General features: G+C 45.2%; 1 protein-coding gene across 5 annotated transcripts in view; it reads right to left on the bottom strand.

Moving 5' to 3' along the window:
- Nucleotides 1-20,528, bottom strand: part of LOC117548077 (protocadherin-9) — a 213,989-nt gene that overhangs the window by 53,959 nt on the left and 139,502 nt on the right. For 2 of the 5 annotated variants that reach the window (XM_034219077.1, XM_034219086.1), the window contains one exon: nt 17,683-17,884. The exons of 1 other annotated variant lie outside the window; for it this stretch is intronic. In XM_034219077.1, the coding sequence (XP_034074968.1) occupies nt 17,683-17,884 (202 nt within the window). The remainder of the gene's footprint in view (nt 1-17,682; nt 17,885-20,528) is intronic. 2 more of the 5 variants (XM_034219107.1, XM_034219095.1) reach the window with 1 other exon arrangement.

The raw sequence follows: 20,528 nt of genomic DNA, 5'->3' as shown, positions 1-20,528 counted from the left end.
GGAAAAACAACTAAAGAAAAACTAAATAGTAATAATAATAAAATGTCTCCACTGATCTGTGTTGTAAGTGTGATTTCTGTATGATTCCAATCGCTTTTTATAGTCAAAATCAGCAAATTGTCCGAGCTCCGCTACAACTACATGGGAGCGATGAGGAGTGAGGCGGGGACAAGCTCTGCCTCTCGTAAGCCCACAGTAACTGGCTGGAGCGCGGGCACTAATGTAGCGCGGGCACTTATTTTGTGAGCGCGCTCAAGCCAGTTACTCTGGGGTGAGGTGAGGCACAGATGAGCTCTGCCTCACCTCGGAATGCGTCACCCCACAGAAACTGGCTGGAAAGCGGGCCCTAAAGCCCCTGTCACACTGTCCCGAAATTGACACCCGATAAAGGAAATGTTCAAATTCGGCTGTGATCGTAGCAACATCGGGCCATTCGTGAGGGCATCTAAGCCATCGTATGATCGCTGGTGGAGTTTCTCAGGCTCCGGCAGCAACTCCGTGAGCGGTGGCAAAATCTTTAGCATGCCAAAAAATTGCCGAAGGACCTTGCGAAAGTTCATTTTCGTGTTGAATTTGTGTGTCAATTTTGCCCTTCGTAAGGCCATCGTGAGGGCATCTTGTTATCATCGGTGCCATCGGGCATTCGCCCCGATCAGAGTGAGGGTGAATGCACCGATGATAACACGAAGATGACACGATTTGACAAGATGCCCTCACGAGTGCCTTACGAAGTTGCTGCCGGAGCCTGAGAAACTCCACCGGCGGTCATACGATGGCTTAGATGCCCTCACGAATGGCCCGATGTTGCTACGATCACAGCCGAATTTGAACATTTCCTTTATCGTGTGTCCATCGGGTGTCAATTTCGGGACAATGTGACAGGGGCTTAAGTGCATGCCTGCACCATCTCACTGTATGTCACCAATGTAATGTTTGTAGTGTGGTGCCGAGAGATAGGGAGTCGGAGGCGGTGCAATGGAGGTACAAAGCTTGCTTTAATGAGCAGCAGAAATGTAGATGTTGTTGGGTCGCAGCCCGGGACGACAAGAGAAAGAGCCAGGAGGGCACACAACATATATAGATAACAACACATATATGTCCGTGTGGAAACAATAGCACCAACTGTAGTTCCATGTATGAATTATGTCCCAGTGTATTAATAGGTGGTCACCACACAAGCCCCCCCAGAATTCAAACATGGCAAAAAAAAATCCTCGCGTCCGTGGAGGAAGCACCACAGGGGCCGAGGAGGGTGGGGCCGCAGGTGAGGACCGGGCCATGGAACGGGCCACGAAAGGGGGCCGCAGGAGAGGGCAGGGGCCCTAACGAGGGCGAGGGCACCCACACCGGGGGCGGGCCGTCGTAAGGGGGCCGCAGTAGGTGTCGCGGAGAACCCAGCAGGAAAGAGCGCAACCCGGCCGCAGGCAGACGCACAACGGCGGCGGACACGAAGTCCTCGGCAGGCGTCGAGGTATCCCCGGAAGAGAGGAGCAGTCCCCCCGGGAGGAAGGAGCGCAACCCGGCCGCAGGCAGACGTGCAACGGCGGCGGGCACGAAGTCCTCGGCAGGCGTCGAGGCATCCCCGGGAAGCAGGAGAGCAACCCGGCCGCAGGCAGACGTGCCACGGCGGCGGGCATGAAGTCCTCAGCAGGCGCGGAGGCATCCCCGGGAAGCAGGAGAGGCCAGACAGGGTCCCGGAGCGCGCCACCCATGGGCCGATGGAGCATGGGCGACGTCCGGAACTGTCGAGGCGAGAGGGGGTCCAGGAGTGCGCCACCCAGGCGCCGATGAACGTGAGTGGCGTCTGGAACCGCCGTGGAGGTGGTGAAAAAGGTGAGTGTCCACATGAGGTCAACCGGCTGGTCGAACCTCCTCTCCGGCACCAGAAAGAAAACAAAAACTCAAAAGGGTAGATAGCCGTTAGCTGTTGCCGTTAGCTGGCAGCCATCGGTAGCTGCTAGCCGTAGTTAGCCAACGTGGTTAGCTGCTAGTTGTCGTTAGCTAGCACAGCTGGGACGTGCAGCCGCACGCCCCGAAGAAACCCCACGAGGCAGCAATCGGGTTCATCCCTACCCAGCAGGTCGTGCATCGTCTCCTCTGTAGTCGGAAGGCAGATGCGGGAATGACGAGCAACATCCCCAGCCATTCGGCGAGGCGCGCACCGAGACTCAGTCCGCGTGCCTGTAGCAGCCACGGTCGACTCCAAAAAATCCCCGGCATTTCGAGAAAGAAACCTGGGTTTCCTTTGCCGTGTTCGGGTCCGTCTCGGAAACTTCCCAAGACGCTGTCGGGGTCACCAATGTGGTGCCGAGAGATAGGGAGTCGGAGGCGGTGCAATGGAGGTACAAAGCTTGCTTTAATGAGCAGCAGAAATGTAGATGTTGTTGGGTCGCAGCCCGGGACGACAAGAGAAAGAGCCAGGAGGGCACACAACATATATAGATAACAACACATATATGTCCGTGTGGAAACAATGGCCCCAACTGTAGTTCCATGTATGAATTATGTCCCAGTGTATTAATAGGTGGTCACCACAGTAGATCCCTTTATTACATTTATCCTCGCCATCCATAGTCTCTAAATAACTTATTTCACGTATACATGTGATATTTAGGCCCGCTGGTCTCATCATACAACGGCAATGAAAAAAGCACCAGGGGAGGCAGCCATAACCTTTGCTGCACTGAAGGGGGCGCACGTGAGCCCACAGGTTCTTGTTGCTACTGTTATTCTACGCAGACGCAAACAACAAGCTAGACTTTTGAAACTAGAGGAAGATAAGGAGGACTTTTACAAAAATGTAATGGAGATTGTTGTCCAGAAGGATAGCATGGACTTCATCTTCAAGTCAAGGTAAGACCACAATTGTAATGAACATGGGATCTTACTAAGAAAGAACAATCCAATATTTAGATTGTGGGTATCCTTTTGTTGAACAGTCTGTTTAAAATGAATCGAAGCATCAGACTAAAAAAGCTTTTGAAAATAACCGAACATTTCCATTAAGGACAAAATATAATATTTGTAAATCTGACTCTGAAAGAGTCAGTGCCTCACCAGCCATGAACCTCACCGCACGTCACTGGTATGCCCATTATTTTGAGTTTGTCCGAAGAATAGACAGGAATGTGACGGTGAGGTGCAAACTGTGTCCAGGCCAGAAGCTGTTATCCACTGCTGTAAACACGACGTCAAACCTCAACAAACACCTGCAAAGAACACATGCTAAGGTGAAGCTAATAGCTAAGGACCCCCGAACCCAGAGTGAGGATGTTGTGAGTGCGCCGCCACCGAAGCAACACAAATTAGAATTTGGAGGACCGGTAACCAAAGCAGAGATGGACAGGCTTGTAGCATCCTTCATAGTAGAGGAAATGTTGCCCATTTGCACAGTGGAATCACCATTGCTCAGAGATATACTGCGCAAAATACAGATAGCAGGAGACAGAGGACAGCCATGGTCAGATAGGAAAACATTCAGGAGCTGGATCAGTCTTATGCGACAATGGAAACTGTACTAAAGAGAACATTTGAAACTTTAGCAGTCTGCGTGATCTGCCTGTAGGGAGGGGCGGGCCGGCCCTGCGAGTAAAGTAACGAGTAAAGTAACGAGTTACTTTATGTAGAGAGTAACGAAGTAGTGTAATATATTACTTTTTTTTAAAGTAATAAGTATTGTGTCATATATTACTTTTTATTTTAGTAACGACCCCATCTCTGGACCTAGTCCTAATGGCCAGCCATGTGTTCGTGATTACCACCAGTGTGATATTTTTCAGTGTGTGACTTTTTATATTAACTTGGCAGAGTTGGGACTTTAAAATATTATTTAATGTTTCAGACAAAGCACTGAAAAATGGCATAGAGAAGAAGACCTCAATAAAGGGGGAGTCATCCATCATATTGTGTATATCAATGATTAATGGCTAAAGTGCTTAGAATTTCATGGTAGAGAATATAACAATCTTGAATTTGAGCATTTTTACCTCTCCTCCAAGCCCCTTAACAGCTACTCTTCCCCAGTCACATTGTGCTATTTCAACAAGCACCTGGTCCACTCACCCTTTCTCCCACACTGTTCCTGTCAGCTGGTCATGTTCCTAAGCATAAATAGTGCAACCAACCATTTTGGTGAACCGTGTCCCTGTTAACATAACTCATCTTCAAACAGATATAGAGTTCAAGTAGTGCTCGACTTAGTGCCCAGAACCCTGCCACAGAGAAAGAGATGGAAATACTGAAGAAGACCCTTGAAATAACAAGAAAATAATCATTCTGAAAAGAAGGCGAAAGCTCTTGCAATTCTGTACTACTAATTCAATATTTAACACATTGCTCATATTTATCATATCCTGTATGGCCTCTGCCCTGAGAGGTTTCTCAGCAGTGTCTACTAACAACAACTACTGTCAATGTATACCGTTTGAGCATGCAACCAATGATGTTCTGGAGAGGTCTTTTATCATACGGGTGACCGTATAGGAACATAACAAACATTTAAAATACATATAAGTAATACAATGGCCAGAGCTGTTGCTTTGTTTGGACAGGACAATACTTTTTGTATGCCAAAATTATGAACAATGTGCCAGGAAAATCACTGGTGCATTCTGAGGGATGAAAAAGGGGATCTGTAATGCCAGCTAATATATTAAATCCAAAAAAGAAAGAAAACTAAAACCCAACATATTCAGTATGGCTATTAAAGGTATTTCAAATGAATGCATTACATTATTTCTTGTTTTTTAAATAAATAATATGACTCATTGAGCCCTGAACAATGGCTACAGGTGCATTTACAATACACTGACCCACAATAATGTTCTTTTTAGGAGAAATAAAACTATAGGTTACTTACGTAACCCCAGTTCTCAGAGTAACATGTAGTGAGATGTCTCACTATGGGATGCGCCTCATCGCGGAGCAAACAGAAGCATCAATCTCATTACGCCAATCCTGATTGGCTGGTGATCTTAACGTCAGCGTCAGGGAATCCACCCCCTATAAGTAGCTTGCGCTACGTCGCATGCGTCATTCAAAATAAGCACCTCTTCTCGCTTCACCATAGCAAGGAGGGCCGTCTGGTGAGACATCTCACTACATGTTACTCTGAGAACTGGGGTTACGTAAGTAACCTATAGTTCTCATTCATAACACTCCGTTCGATGTCTCACTATGGGATATTGTAGCTCCCGTATTGCCAGACGAGCTTATCTCGAAATTCACCAAACCAACCAGAACTTAACAGGTAGAGCTCTGACTCAACAAGGTGCCCAGCACTGCTCGGGCCACACTAGGAGCAGAGACGTCTAGCCTGTAAAAGCGGACAAAAGTGAGCGGCGAGGACCAGCTCGCTGCTGCACAAATGTCTTGGATGGAAACACCCTTGAACAAAGCCCAGGATGTAGCCAGACCACGAGTCGAATGAGCACGCAGACCCGAAGGTGCCTGCAAACCCTGACTCGTATAGGCCAAAGCAATTGCCTCCACAATCCAGTGGGAGAGCCGTTGCTTAGTAACGGGCTTGCCCTTCTGAGGGTTAGCCCAGGACACAAAGAGTTGGTCATTATGACGAAACTCTTTTGATCTGTCCATATAGATGCGTAAAGCACGGACTGGACACAGCAAATCCGGCTGCTGTTCCCCGGAGGAACACAGCGGTGGAGGAAATGCCTCAATGTCAATTGGGGTACTTGAACCAACCACCTTAGGTATAAAGGCAGGGTTGGGCTTCAACAACACTCTCGTTTGCCCTGGGGCGAACTGAGTGCATGAAGGATGTACAGAGAGCACATGAATGTCACTGACTCACTTGGCAGATGCCAGGGCCAGTAACAGCACTGTCTTGAGTGACAAGTGCTTCATGTCAGCTTCTTCAAGGGGTTCAAATGGGGTTAGAGTGAGCCCATCTAAAACCACTGCCAAGTCCCATAAGGGCACCAGTGACCTGGAAACAGGGAGGAGCCTGTGAGCCCCTTTCATAAAACGGCAGACCAAAGGATGTTGGCTAGCCGTCTTTCCCTCAAAGCCCACATGGCATGCAGCAATAGCAGCCAGGTACACTTTGATCATAGAGAAAGCTCTGTGTTTATCAATTAAGTCCTGTAGAAATGATAAAATCACTCGACAGGACATTGAAAAGAGATGTGTCCTTTTTGGAGGCACCACTCCTCAAACACCCTCCACTTACAGTCATAGAGAGACCTGGTGGAGGAAGCTCTCGCACTCTGAATAGTGTTTATCACCTTCTGAGGGAGTCCCATTGTATTCAGATTGTACCACTCACGGGCCAGGCCCATAGTGCCAAGCGCTCTGGGTGTGGGTGAAAGATCGCCCCCCCCGCCTGAGACAGTATGTCCCTGCGTAGCTACCATGGCTGCCCGCACAGCAGCTGATATATCTCCGCCAGCCAGTACATTGCGGGCCAGTGCGGGGCTATCAGGATAAGTGTGTGGCATTGTTCCCTCACTCTGGCCAGAGTTGGTGGTATCAGAGCCAGGGGTGGGAACGCGTACAGAAGGCCCGGAGGCCAAACGTGCGCGAGCGCGTCCACGCCTAACGGTGCGTTTAAATCGCGCATTGAAAAGAATAGCTGATATTGAGCATTTTATTTTGATGCGAACAGATCTACCGCGGCTCTGCCGTAACGCACCCACAGCTGACTCACAATCCTTGGATGTAGAGTCCAGTCTGCATATAGTGGTGCACCTCTGGACAGTAGATCCGCCCCGAGGTTCATCACTCCTGGTACGTGCGTCGCTCTCAGAGAGAGGAGACGTCTGCCGCTCCATAAGATCAGTTTGCGTGCCAGCATGTGTAACTGGAGAGAACGCAAACCCCCTTGGCGGTTTATATACAATATTGTGGTCGTGTTGTCTGTCCTCAAGAGGACATGATGTCCTCTGAGAAAAGGCAGAAAGCGTTTTAGGGTGAGGAACACCGCTAAAAGCTCCAGGTAATTTATGTGCGCCCGCTGGAGGTCTCTGCTCCAGAGACCCCTCACCGGACGACCTTCGTAAATAGCTCCCCAGCCTGTCAGACATGCGTCCGTGGTGACCACCTTCCGTGAAAGGACCCATAGGCACGCCCCGTACTGGAAAAGTCGGGTGCAGCCAGTGGCGCAGTGCCCTTACGCATTTCACAGTAACCATTACTCTCCGCGCGCCATGACGCGCGGGGTTTAGTTTTAGAGCGGCTACCCAGCGCTGAAACTCCCTCATGTGTAAGCGTCCCAATCGTACGACCAGGATGGCTGACGCCATGAGCCCCAGTAACTGCAGGCATGATCTGAAGAGAACATGTTTGTGCAGCTGGAAATGAGCGAGACAAGCTCTGAAAGCTTTCACTCTTTCCGCTGAGAGGCGGGCTGTAAAGGGCACCGAGTTCAGGTGTAAACCCAGGAAGAGTACAGTCTGTGCTGGGCACAACATGCTCTTCTCTGTGTTTATTATGAAACCCAGGTTGAGCAGGTGCTTTACGAGGACATTTGTCTGCGTAACAGCCTCCTGCTCCGACTGTGTGAGAAGCAGCCAGTCGTCTAGGTAGGTCGCCAGGCGAATACCCTGTTGTCTTAACGGGGCTATCGCGGCTTCCGTACATCGTACAAACACTCTTGGACTGAGAGACAGACCGAAGGGAAGTACTCTGTATTCATAACAGATCCCCTGAAATGCGAACCTCAGATATTTCCTGTGTGGGGTAATATACTGGGATGTGGAAATACGCATCTTTCAGGTCGACTGATGTAAACCAGTCGTTTTCTCGCACGAGACGCAGCAGAGATGTGTGAGTGAGCATTCTGAATTTGTATCTTTTTAGATATTTGTTCAGAACCCTCAAATCTAGTATTGGCCGAATCCCGTTCCTTCCCCGTTTGGGAACAAGGAAATACTTGGAATAAAAGCCGATCTGACTCTGCTCGGCGGGTACTATAGATATAGCCCTCTTTTCTAGAAGTGAGAGGATCTCTCTCTCTAGAATATGGGCTGACTCTCCTCGGGCTTGTGAATACAGAATGCCCGAGAAGCGAGGGGGGGTGACAGCGAATTGGAGTCTGTAGCCCCGTGTTACTGTCTTGAAAACCCAAGCAGATGTTGTGAGCATCCTCCACTGTATGCTCCTTAGAGCCAGCGGACATGTCACGTCTCTTACCCTATGAGTCTCTATTTGTTGTGTTATGGGGCCCTCTAGTGTCTGAACACGGTGGTACCCCATTTCGACAATCCCCACCGACACTGCGTATGCGCGTGACGGTGGTGCCTTCACAACCCCAGCCGGCACTGCGCATGCGCGTGACGGTGGTGCCTTCACAGCCCCAGCCGGCACTGCGCATGCGCGTGACGGTGGTGCCTTCACAGCCCCAGCCGGCACTGCGCATGCGCGTGACGGTGGTGCCTTCACAGCCCCAGCCGGCACTGCGCATGCGCGTGACGGTGGTGCCTTCACAGCCCCAGCCGGCACTGCGCATGCGCGTGACGGTGGTGCCTTCACAGACCCGTCTATTATCCGCCTTTTGAGAGAGGCCGTAGCTGCTCTCAGAAGGGGAACAGTTGACTGTTTATTGTTTTTATTTTCATTTTTTTGAGCTGCACCCTTGGCCTGAAGCCTGGATGCGTCAGCGGAAAATGGTTTAAGTGAGAAACAACAACAATATTGTGACATGTGTTTTTGCGGACTTGAGGATGGCGTTGAGGCATCTCTCGAGGCAGCGGGAACACATCTAGAGCTGGGGAACCGTGGACTTCCAGCTCTGTCACAGAGGGGAGAAGGAGGGGCTGTCAGGCCGCCCGCTTCTTCTTCCTCGACTGCTGGCGGAAATTCTGGGTTGGCTGCGCCTGGGCTGCAGCCGGAACCGGAGATTTTCTAGGCCAACTCGCCCTCGTCTCCTGCCTGGGCTGGGGACTCGGGGCGGGCTGCGACCTCTGCTGTTTTGGTACTTTGAACCGAGCAGGGTTCGAGGCAGCTTGGGCGAAGGACTGCCGCTGTGAAGGCAGCGGCTGGACCCTTCGAGGGAGACAGACGTGGAGGGCCTCGTCCTCCTTCTTTTTCGACTCGCATCTCCTCTGCATGGAGGCGAGAGCGGAGTTGAAAATCCCTCGGGAACGATGGGCATGTCTAGCACATCCTCCTTTTCCCGGTCTGGGAGGTTGGTGAGGTTGAGCCATCTAGCTCTTTCCTGCACCACCATGATCCCCATTGCCTTGCCCGTGGCCTGGACGGCGCAGCGTTGAACACGGAGACAAATGTCTGTGATCGCGGCCATCTCGTCCAGAACGATGGATTGCTTGACAGATCCTCGCAGAGCTCCGCTTGGTATGCGGTTAGCAGCGAGGAAACGTTCAAAGCCCTGGCGGACAACGCTGCGGCTCTGTAGGACCGTTCAGTCATGGTCGACTGGAATCGGTCTGCCTTCGCTGGCAGCGTGGGGTTCCTGCTTGGTGACGGGACCAGCCTCGGTAGGAGGTGGGCTGCCACCAGCGGTTCCATAGGCGGTATGCAGAGCAGGCCGAGCCTCTCCATACCGTCACAATCTAGGGAGGAGGCACCCTGGATTGGGGCCTTGTTGCTAAAGGGCCGGTCTCTCCATGAGACCGACACCTCATCCAACATCTCGGGAAGACCGGAAGGAGTTGCCTCTTTGTCCTCGTTGCTTGGGGAAAATGTTTCCCCTCGTAACGGGACCTGGAGGTCTCCTTGGCCATTTCGGGCCACGGGATGTCTAGTCTGAACGCGGCACGCTGACACACGGCCTGCAGGTCCATGCTCAGACAGGGCGAAGCTGGTGTGCTATCGCCCGGGAGAGCAGCCATCGCTCCCGGCTTTGCAGCCTGAGCCGATGACACGAAGATATCGTCTTCTTGCTCATCCGAATCAGACAGGAGGAACTCAGAGGCACCCTCTTCGTCCTCCATATAATCCAATTCCAGGACATCCTCCGCGGGCGAAACCATGGTGAGGTCCAGCCGGGAGCCCCAGCTTGGTAAAGCGTGGGGCTCCGTTCTCGCGTCTCTTGCCGCCACCGGGTCCCAGCCTGACACGGCGCGGGACTCCGGTTCCGCAGCTGCCGCTGTTGATGAGCCCCAGACCGACACAGTGCGGGGCTCAATCTTCGTCTTGATTGCCAGCCGGCAAATCAGCGGACATGAGGGGGTCCTGTCCCGACAAGCTAGCTTGGCGTGCTAACCGTCGGCGGAGGCACTTTATGGTGAAACGGGCACAATGCCCGCACGAGCCGGGGTTGTCAATAGCCTCCTGGGCGTGTTCCAGCCCGAGGCAGGACGAGCAGACCTGGTGTGAGTCTGTGCCTGATATCTTCAACCCACAGCCGCAGAGTCGAGCCTCCGAGTCCCTGACTCCTCTGGTGTGAGGGAGAGAGGCGTCCATCTTGTTCACCGCGTGGCGTGGAGAGGACCTGCTTGTAACAGGTACGTCGTCGAGAAAAAAAGTGTTACCAACCTGAGAAAAAAGGATGGTGTAGGTCTTTTTTCTCAAAGAATATTAACTGGTGTGTCAATATTCTTGAATGAAAAGAAAAACGTCCTCGCTACCGTGGTGTCGGTAGTGAGGGAAAGCAAGCTAGCAATAGGTGTGTTGCTAGCTTGAAAAAATCAAAACCTTACCTTAATTTCCGAGGAAAGAAACGGCGAGGTCGATTATAATACTAACTGGTGTGTTAGTATTAGCAGTCTTCTTGCGAAGCAGAAAGAGTAGCCGGCGAGCACCCGTCGACCGAAATTTAGATTTGGGTTCAGTCTGTGGACTGTTAAGCTAGCCCGGCTACCATAGAGATGTGCTCTGAAGCGAGAAGAGGTGTTTGAATGACGCATGCGACGTAGCGCAAGCTACTTATAGGGGGTGGATTCCCTGACGCTGACGTCAAGATCACCAGCTAATCAGGATTGGCGTAATGAGATTGATGCTTCTGTTTGCTCCACGATGAGGCGCATCCCATAGTGATACATCGAACGGAGTGTTATGAATGAGAACTCAACGAGAGAGTAATGTCAAATGACAGTACAATTGACCAATCATATCTTCCCTCTAAATGGGCGGGCTTTATTTTCGCGGACTTTATGACAGGATCCGCCCGCTGTGAGGTCTATGCATGGGTGTATAATAAGTATGTAGGATGTATAATGGTCTATGCAAGTGGTGCACTGACGCATCCTAAAACCCGGAAGTAAGCTTCGCTCGGATTCCCTCGACAGAAAGCAACAGGATTTCTCCATAGGATTTTGGAAAATAGCTCGAAATAAGGTCTGTGGAAAACGAACATGTTAGATAAATGCACGTTGTGTTCAGCCGGATAATATCCACATGTCTATCCTACTTTTATTATTTTTGAATCATAAATCTAAACGATAGATTTATGATCGATAGATTTATGATTAGCATAAGTTCGTTCATGATGGCTCACTTCAGTGATAGTGATGACATCGTTGCGAAATTATTAACCCGAGTAGTTACAATGATAAACTGGAGTGGCAAGGATCAGCTGAATGACCCGCAAGTGCTTCATCCAAAAGGACAGGAGGATGGACTTTGTGTTTCAGTGATTTGATCATCAAAGGTATGCCTAAGTCATTTTCAATGTGGGCCGTCGTGCCGACTTAATTCATTTGTAATTGTTACTTGGCTGTGGGTGCCCTGTCATGATAGGTGTTCATATAAATGATGATGTTTTGTGTGGTAGAGGGTCGCTGTCATTGATGCGTTTTGCACCCCGGACCACTGTTTTGATATTCCGCTGAAGTCTACGTTGAGACGTAATATCTCTTCTTTTTTTTCGAGGGCCTAGGTATAAAGGTTACGGCTCGCCACTGTTGGATTGTTTTGGCTCTAACAATGCCACAATACTGCTCAAAAGTCAATGTATAAGATATTACTCACACTCACTGTGTAAGAAGAACTAAGAAAAGCATGGGGTTAAAAAATAAACATCGTGTTCAGGTTTACAAAAAAAATCAAACAATATTGGATGATATGCTGTCAGTGACTGATCTAATATCCAGAAGGTGAGCCTTTGCTGAGTGCATATTCCATGAAATTGTCTATTGTATGAAAATAAAATCTGATTTGAAAATGGTCACACACCACAAAACCAAAAAATAAAACAAATCTCAAATGTCCATTGAAAAGCTCACAATCAGGCTACAATTGTTGAGGGTCAAGATATCCAACCGCATTATAGTTTAGATATTGCCTTTAAAGGACATTCAAATTCACAGACACGACTTCTTGGTTGGCTTGTGTGTAAAAAATGTATCCAAATCAGTTTGTTCTAGAAAAACACTCATGAAAATCATGTAAATGTGGCCCAATTGGCATCCCATAGTAACCTCTTCACTCACGGTCGGCTCTCTTCATTTGTCTCCAAGGACAATCCAAAAAATCAGTTTAAGATTCTGTTGCTGTCTATTAGGCTAATGTGTTATATTTATTTTGTACCCATCTGACCTGTAAACTCTGAGGTCATCAGGCATGGGGCTCTTAGTATTGACAATATTTGAAGCTTAAGGGTTGCTTCCTCATTATATCATTTCCAAACACTCCAACAACTCATTCAATTTCATCTCACAGTCCATTTCCATTGTCCTATGACTCTCTGCGCGTGTCTATGCATCTGCCTGCTTGTGCAAGGGATCCTTTTTGTCTTACTGCCCAGTGTTGTCTTGTCAGCGATGTTTTTAAATGCAGCACTTTAGACATTAATGGTTGTTTTAAATGTTTTATAAATAAACATGATTTCCCTATCCCACCCACTGTCCTCTCTGTTTATCCTTGGCCTTCGCCTGTCATGTATTCTTTCTGCTTCTTTGTAGTCTAGGGACTGTCATCCATGCACAACCAATCTGACAGACCTCAACAGCCCAGTAATCAATTGTAATATATTTTTGTCAGGCTTGTATCTCACGACAGCATTATGTTTCATCCAAAATATGCATTTATTCGGTAAATATGTGACTTAGTTGTTTATTTGATTCAGTTATTGCTTTGAAAACTGTCAGGAATAACTTCACACTATAATTGCAGTGGAGTTGTTTGACGATTTATTTCCTCCTTTCCATTTAATTGATTTGTCTTTTAATAGTGGGACTTAATAAAGATAAAAGCGTCAATTTGAAGACATTTTTGTGTTCTCAGCAGAGTGCACACTGAAGTCATAGCAAATCATAAACAAGCACAAATATTAGAGATACCTCTCTCTTACCTGGTAGCTGGATTGACCCTAAAACTTAGTTACAAAACACTGTACATTATTTGTCCTTTTATTCCGTAAAAGAACCCACAACTGCGATGCAATGTTTTGTTTTTTTAGTCTTTAAGCACTATTTTCATTTCAACACAGGGAGCAGAACACAGTACCACATCGGCCAATTTATATTTTCCTTGGACTCTGAGATTATTTTCCTGGCTATGCTGCTTTGGTGTTTTGGTAACGTGTGCCATAGTTGGCGCGGTAGAGCGTGTGGCAATGCCAGCTATGTTTTTTTCGGCTTTCAATTTAGGTTTTCCAACCGACTGACAGGTGATCACACAGAATTTTTTTTCAGCAATGAAATTCATTCCCAAAAAAAGTTAGAAACAGAGGCCCAATACTGATTCCTGCCTCTGTAATCTGCACCAGTGTGTAGCCGATACTGAAGATCTTCTTTTAAAAACCACAGCACAGGCCGGTTGAACTGGACTGGCGTGTTTATGTTGTCTGGCTATTTCTCTTGTCGAAAGAGACTACCAGTTGCAAAATGATGTAAAATACAACGTGTTGATTTTACAGAGTGTTTAAGGGCAATTTTGAACAATAGATAAATCATTCAACATATGATTTAACAAGTTTAGACAAAAAAACAAATGTGCGAGGATGCAGGCTGCAACTGCTGAATGTAAATTAGGCTGCTTATTCATAAGTTTCATTGTATCTACATGTGTAATTATTTTCATTTATGCTCTTTTATTCTACATCCTTTTTTCTAATACCTACCAACATCAATGGGGGACTTCATGTAGCAAGTTACTTTAAATCCATTTAAGGTAAATAATAATTCTAAGAACATTTATTCATGCATGTGTCTAGCACCGTGGAAAGCGAATATTAAGAAACTCTTAACGGTTTACACATGCACTTGCTAAAAGTACTGTTTTGGGAATTGTGTGTACTGATGAATAACTTTTGTGAAAATGCTTAGTGAACACTCAAGTAGTGAATTCAATCATTATTGGGGGACAGGGCCATCCATGAAAGGTTGTTACTTATCAGCTCATATATTACTGTCAAGTTTAATTCTCTCTTTAAAAAACATATCACATTGTTGACTGAAACTGCTGTGTCCCTGATAACCATTCATCTATTATTGCATTTTCTTCTATCTCATGTTCAACAGGTTTTCTCTTGTTATAAATATAAACATTCTCTTCATTCTCTACTCCATTGTAAAACAAATCAAAACACTGTTAGACATCAGACTTTCACAACTCCCACACCTTATATATTTCTTCAGTTCAGATGAAAGACACAGCCTACGCATAAGTCTAACCCCTCTCCTGTATTACATAAAGGATCATTAGTAAGTCCCCCTTTTTCTCAACATAAAACAGATAAGGAAAGTTCCAAAGGCAATTTTATTTTACTCCCACTATTAAATTATTAGTTTAAAGTGTTTCACATGCAGTAAGTGCAATGGACATCACAGAGGGTTGTCAGTATTTTTGTTCATTATTCAACTCGGTAGATGCTGTCTGGATAACTTCAGATAACTTGCCATAAATATGATTCAATTATTAATATAAAGTTGCTGTAACATGCTGATCACTCTCATCTAAGTCAACTATTATTTGTATCATGTTCATTTTTAGGGTCTATTTAACAGTCTCAATATGTCAGGCAAAACAAGCGAAAGTGATATTATTTTCAACCTTGAACAAAGCGTTGCGGTACGAACACCCACTGTCAAGGTCCTCGTCTCAAATGTTTTTATTATCAACAGTGTTAGAAGAAGATTCTTTACACTTCAAATTTGAACATAATAGTGTCAAATATCTTCCAGATCCTGTTTGCCTCTGTCAACAGACTGAGTCTTTTCATACGATTCGGAGGCTTTTCAAGTCTGACAGAGACTTACTCAAAACTAGTTACCACTGAGTTCACATATTTGACAAACCCACAGGCAGGTGACACATCCCTCATACACGAGACATAAAATCATTATCCTGCCAAGAAGCAGGTCAATGATCAAAAAACACTGTTAAGTGTTTGCTGACAGGCAAAACAATTCAACAAAACAGAATGCCATTGGTTAATGAAAAATAAATGATGCCGTTTGTTGGAAAAACATATGTAAGTCATGTAACATGCAGAGGGTTTTAAAATAATAATGTTATTGTTTGAAATGTTCCCTATTCTACCACCCTGTCTCTGTATGCAATTTAGATAGTATACAAATACATAGGTTTATTTGTATTTCAAGAGAATAGCTGTTTATACAATTTAAAACATGCTATTCATATCTAATGTAGGTTAAGTCTCTTAACAGGGTCAGACGTCACTGTTCAATAGTTGAAATTTAAAAAAATTCTATCGGAAAACAGTGTTGCTGTTTTATTTTAGTTTTTTTGTCATTGGACTGTTCCAACACATTCAACACATCTAAATTCACAATAAGTTAGCCAAGCTGTGCTATACTTGTAGTGTCTGTAACATATTTGTTAATGCATTTTATTTGCATATTTATTCACATGTAAAGCGTAGCTCTTTTCTGACATGTGTAACAAATTTGCATATGTCAATTAAACATCTTGCATAAATAGACCAAGCCATGAACCGTAGCGTGATGATCAAGAGTACTGGGCGATCATTTCTGATGCTTTAATTAAAGCTTACATATATATACGTAACATTATTAAACCCTTTTGGCGTCAATTGCCTGTCTGTCACTTGCAAAGAAATGAAGGACTGTGTCTCAAGAAAATAATGTTTGCATAATGTGTAATTTCATGGCTGATTCCAATAAAAATAAATTCCATTTAAAGTATAACTCCCCGGATTATGTTTTATCTCAACATATTTACCTAATGGTTGGTGTTTTTTTATTGAATATATCTTCTTAAGGATTTTTTATTCCTAGCATTTTTCATCTATCCTAAAAACTGAAGCCTACAGCGCCCAAAACGCAATTAGACTTTAAAAAATTGGGTCAGAGATTCGGGTTTGTTCTGCTATTAGAATGTGATGTAGCCCCGAGTCTCTAGCCTCATACAGAGACGAGGAGCGGGCTACAGAGGTCTCACTTCTCGTTTACTCCACACCAACGGATTTTTTTTGATTATCAATCTTGCCCGAAATAAAATCGAATCATTCCAGGAAATGTATTAGAATGCTGTGCAGCTACCTCTGTTGCCACAACAAGGCCTAAAACATTTTTTTCCATATATGCAGTAGTGTTCTTCAAGACCTAAATTCCCCTTAAATGTCAGGCAACTAAACTCATAGTTGCAGCTGACACGTCGGTCTGCAGTGTCACATGCTTTGTACTTATCGCCATCCATGAACTACTTTTACTGAAGAATTATAATCTTCCACTACATCCTGCATTCAAAAACATATTTTCCCTTTAAGATTTTAACTATTTTGTATAATTACATGTATTGTACATTATTACATTTATCACATCTATAGACCACAACTGTTGCCTGCATAGATAGGAACATGCAGAGACAGTCTACATTTAGTTTTCCATTCTTGTAAACTTCCTTTGTTCTACATTTGTACTCAAAGCAATGCTTTTTCCACTGCTGTACAAACAAGGCAGGTGGTTGGGCATGTGCAGATCCATTCATTTGTGAAGACTCTGAGTCAGTAGGCCTACACAGAGAACATCTGCCAACTGTGAGTACATCTGCTAAGTTAGGGTCTGTCTGAAATCATACACACTCTCAGTTTACTCACAGCACTTGTATGTCTGTGGTGCTGGCTGCTCCACCCTCAGCAGTCAAGCTGGCATCGACCTTGGGGCGATGCGCTTGATCTTGGCGCACGCTTCACCTCTTAATGAGAAAACTGGGTCGGAGATGTACATTCCCACCAGAAATAGTGGGAAGTTAACATCTTCAGCTGAGCACCAAGACTTCCAACTGGGAAATCATCTCTAAATAAATCAAATGAGTTTCACAAATAGGTGAGGAGCCTATGGGAGGCCCAGGTTTGCTCCTGGGAGAAATGAACAAGTCTGGATGATTAACTGATAAATGAATGACCTGCTCTTGGATCCACTAGAAACCTACTTGGGCAATCAAATGACTCTAAATTAAATGGTATTTGGTACGTTGAGTTATTTATAAACTGATGTTGTTTTTCATGACTATTTATCATCTCTGCTCAAGGAGTTTTAGCCATTCCCTAAAGCAACATTTGAATTGATTTGCCTTAACCCACACCAACAGACTATACATGTTCCGATTTCACTGCCTTTCCATACGATGAGCAGAACATTTTATAAAAAACAATTTGAACACAATCGAATTGAACACAATGTCCACTGAGTGAACAAGTTGCCGTCGTTTAAAATGTCTGCAATGGTGCTTTAAAGTTTGTAAAAGAGGATAGAGACAAAGAGAAATACCACGCAAGACCATGCAACAACAAGATAATGTGCCATCTGCCATGAGACGCAGTCATTTACAACTCACCAGAGTTGGGATCGGAGTTGCCGTCAGCTTCAGTCCTCTTATCGGGGGAGGCCTGCTCGTAGAAGTCGTCCTGCGCCTGCACCAGAGGGAGAGGTTGTGTGAGGAGGGAGCCACTGCCAACAGGCTCGTGGTCCCCCAGACCGCTGTCACTGCAGCTCTCCTGAGAGCCATCCGGCAGGTGAAACGTGACGCGCCGCTGCGACTAGAACCAAGAGCACAAAACAGAGCCTACGATGTTAGTGCTCTGCTCTGCACCCTCAAATCCTTCTCACACTAATATTTAACACTGAGCTGAGGGGCTCATGCATGCTGCTTCATACACTGATCAATACTGCAGTGTGAAATAAGCAGCCTAGAGAGATTGTTTGAACAATGTGAAATGTATTAAACATTTACGAGTACGGAAGTCATCGATGGATAGAAGGGGTTCATTTTGAGTTCCAAAAGAGGGATTGTAGAATAAAAAACGTCTATTTTGACTTGGGCCGCGTTATTGGTGGGAAGGGGAGTAAACACATGGTATATATAGTCACGTTTCACTGCACAATGACAACCAATAACAGCATGCACATTAAACACCACGCACTGTTACAAAAATTCAGCACGGTGAAAAGTGCAATACTTTTGAGCTTTTTATATATGCATCGTGTAATTAACGTCAGACATAATTAATCAAGGCCATACCATTTATTGTTATTGGTGGCAGCATATTATCATGTTTGTGAGGACTGCTGCAGGGACATTTATAGTCTGATAATTTAGTTTGTGTTGTCAGTTTGTTTGCATGTTGGCAAAGTCAAAGTGGCCTGCAGAGTTAACAGAAGTCGCCACTGGGGTCCACCTCTTTCCATATTCCACACTCTCACTGACGAGAGGAATCTCTTAAAGTGTTGATAGGGCAAGCTGTATAGCCCGTCTGTTGATATGCAAGCGCACCCACCCCCGCACACACACCATCCTTAAAGCCATCCTGATTGAATTTCCATTTGTTAATTCCGAGTGTCTTTTCCCCCTGCTCTAATGACATTTTCCTCAGGCTTTTTCATAGGTCCAGACACAAGCCTCAAAATAACCTTTCGTGAGCACAGAGAGATTCCTGCCACATCCTTGGTGCTTGGTGATGACAGACAGAGACGGGTTTTACAGTAATTATTGGCAAAAGCAAAGGTCACCCAATCTGCAGTCTAATGCAAATGACCTCATTATATATCTTAGAACTGCTCCAAAAATGCAACATTCAATTAACCAAAAAAGAGGAAATAAAGGAGGACAGAGGGGAGAGGGGAGAGGGGGTAGGAGGGAAGGAAGGGGGTGGTCTTGATTCAGATTTAGATGCATGGTGTTGAATTTTTACAAGGTAGTTAATGATGATAATGCTGAAAGACAGAGAGACAGACAGACAGCCAGACAGACAGACAGACAGACAGACAGAGAGACAGACAGAGAGACAGCCAGACAGACAGCCAGACAGACAGACAGAGAGACAGACAGACAGACAGAGAGACAGACAGACAGACAGCCAGACAGAGAGACAGACAGACAGCCAGAGAGACAGACAGACAGACAGACAGACAGACAGACAGACAGACAGACAGACAGACAGACAGCAATCTGCATCTCTAGTTTTACAAAACCTGTCAGCTTTAACAACATTTGAGGAAGATGTCAATCTTCACATGCCCAGTAGTGTTGCAATGACAAACTCAGCTGACAAACGGATGAATTAATCGACAGGAAATAATGTTTTATGAAATGTAGGGTCTGACAGCTTTTGTGAATTGTATTCAAGTCATTTATGAAAAAACAGTTTTAGTATTATAAATGATGTAGATTTGCATGCCCTTTAAAACAAATGATATGTTATTTTAAAGAAAAATTAATCCAATTGAATTCCTAAAATCAGGATTTGCAGTCTCCAAGGAAAACTGAAAGTGTAGAGTCAAGTACAATTATATGTCAAGGGCTTGTAAAACAGTAGGAATCTGGACAAATGTCACAGGTAGTAATTATAAAGAGGAAGACTATCGGATGTGGCATTTCAAATGAAGATGACATGATGTGAGGATAGAAACCTCTCTGACATGGTTCCCTCCTTTTTTTGTTTGTTTGAGCAAAAGTATTCCAAATTAAGTGCAACGCTACAGTTTTGACGGGAGCCATGGATTATCAGTTTATGTTAAACGTTTGACAGTTTTGTGTATCCGCAGTTAATTAACAGTAGCTTCATATGTGTTTCCTCCTGCTGACGCCAAAGAAGTTGGGCTTTGGCAAGCTAGTGATCTATTTTGTTGACTATCATGAAAGTGTGATACTGGCTGCTATTTATACAACCTTTTTCCAGAGTTTAGAAGACTACTGTAGATTTGTACATGCAAGTAGTAAGTCTTAGTATAGTATAGTAGGAGACCTAACATATACATGGATTATGGAAGGACATAAGTTATTAAACTGAGTAAGGTATAGGATTGGCAGTGATGTATAATTCACCTCTACATGTGTAAAGCTTTTCTAAAAAGGTTCATGATCAGTACATGACAGTATCAATACATGCCCTTCAGTATAATACTAAGACATTCATGAGAATACTCTGATTAATACATGAAGTGAGTGAATACAAAAGGAAATGCAGTCGACAGTGTGACAGTGGGAAAATAATTGATACTGCTTTAAGCCCTTGGAAAAGAACAGCAATCTTAATCTCTCAATTAATCACAATATATGACCTGACAAACGTGATATAACAAAATGTTCTTCTCATATACATGACAAGTACGGGCAATAATTGAGGCAATAATATCCAAGTATATGTCATATTTTTTGATTTTTACTTCCACTAGAGAAAATAA

Source organism: Gymnodraco acuticeps, unplaced genomic scaffold (genome assembly GCF_902827175.1).
Source record: "Gymnodraco acuticeps unplaced genomic scaffold, fGymAcu1.1, whole genome shotgun sequence".
Classification (NCBI taxonomy): Eukaryota; Metazoa; Chordata; class Actinopteri; order Perciformes; family Bathydraconidae; genus Gymnodraco; species Gymnodraco acuticeps.
This window is presented reverse-complemented; position numbering and strand designations above follow the sequence as displayed.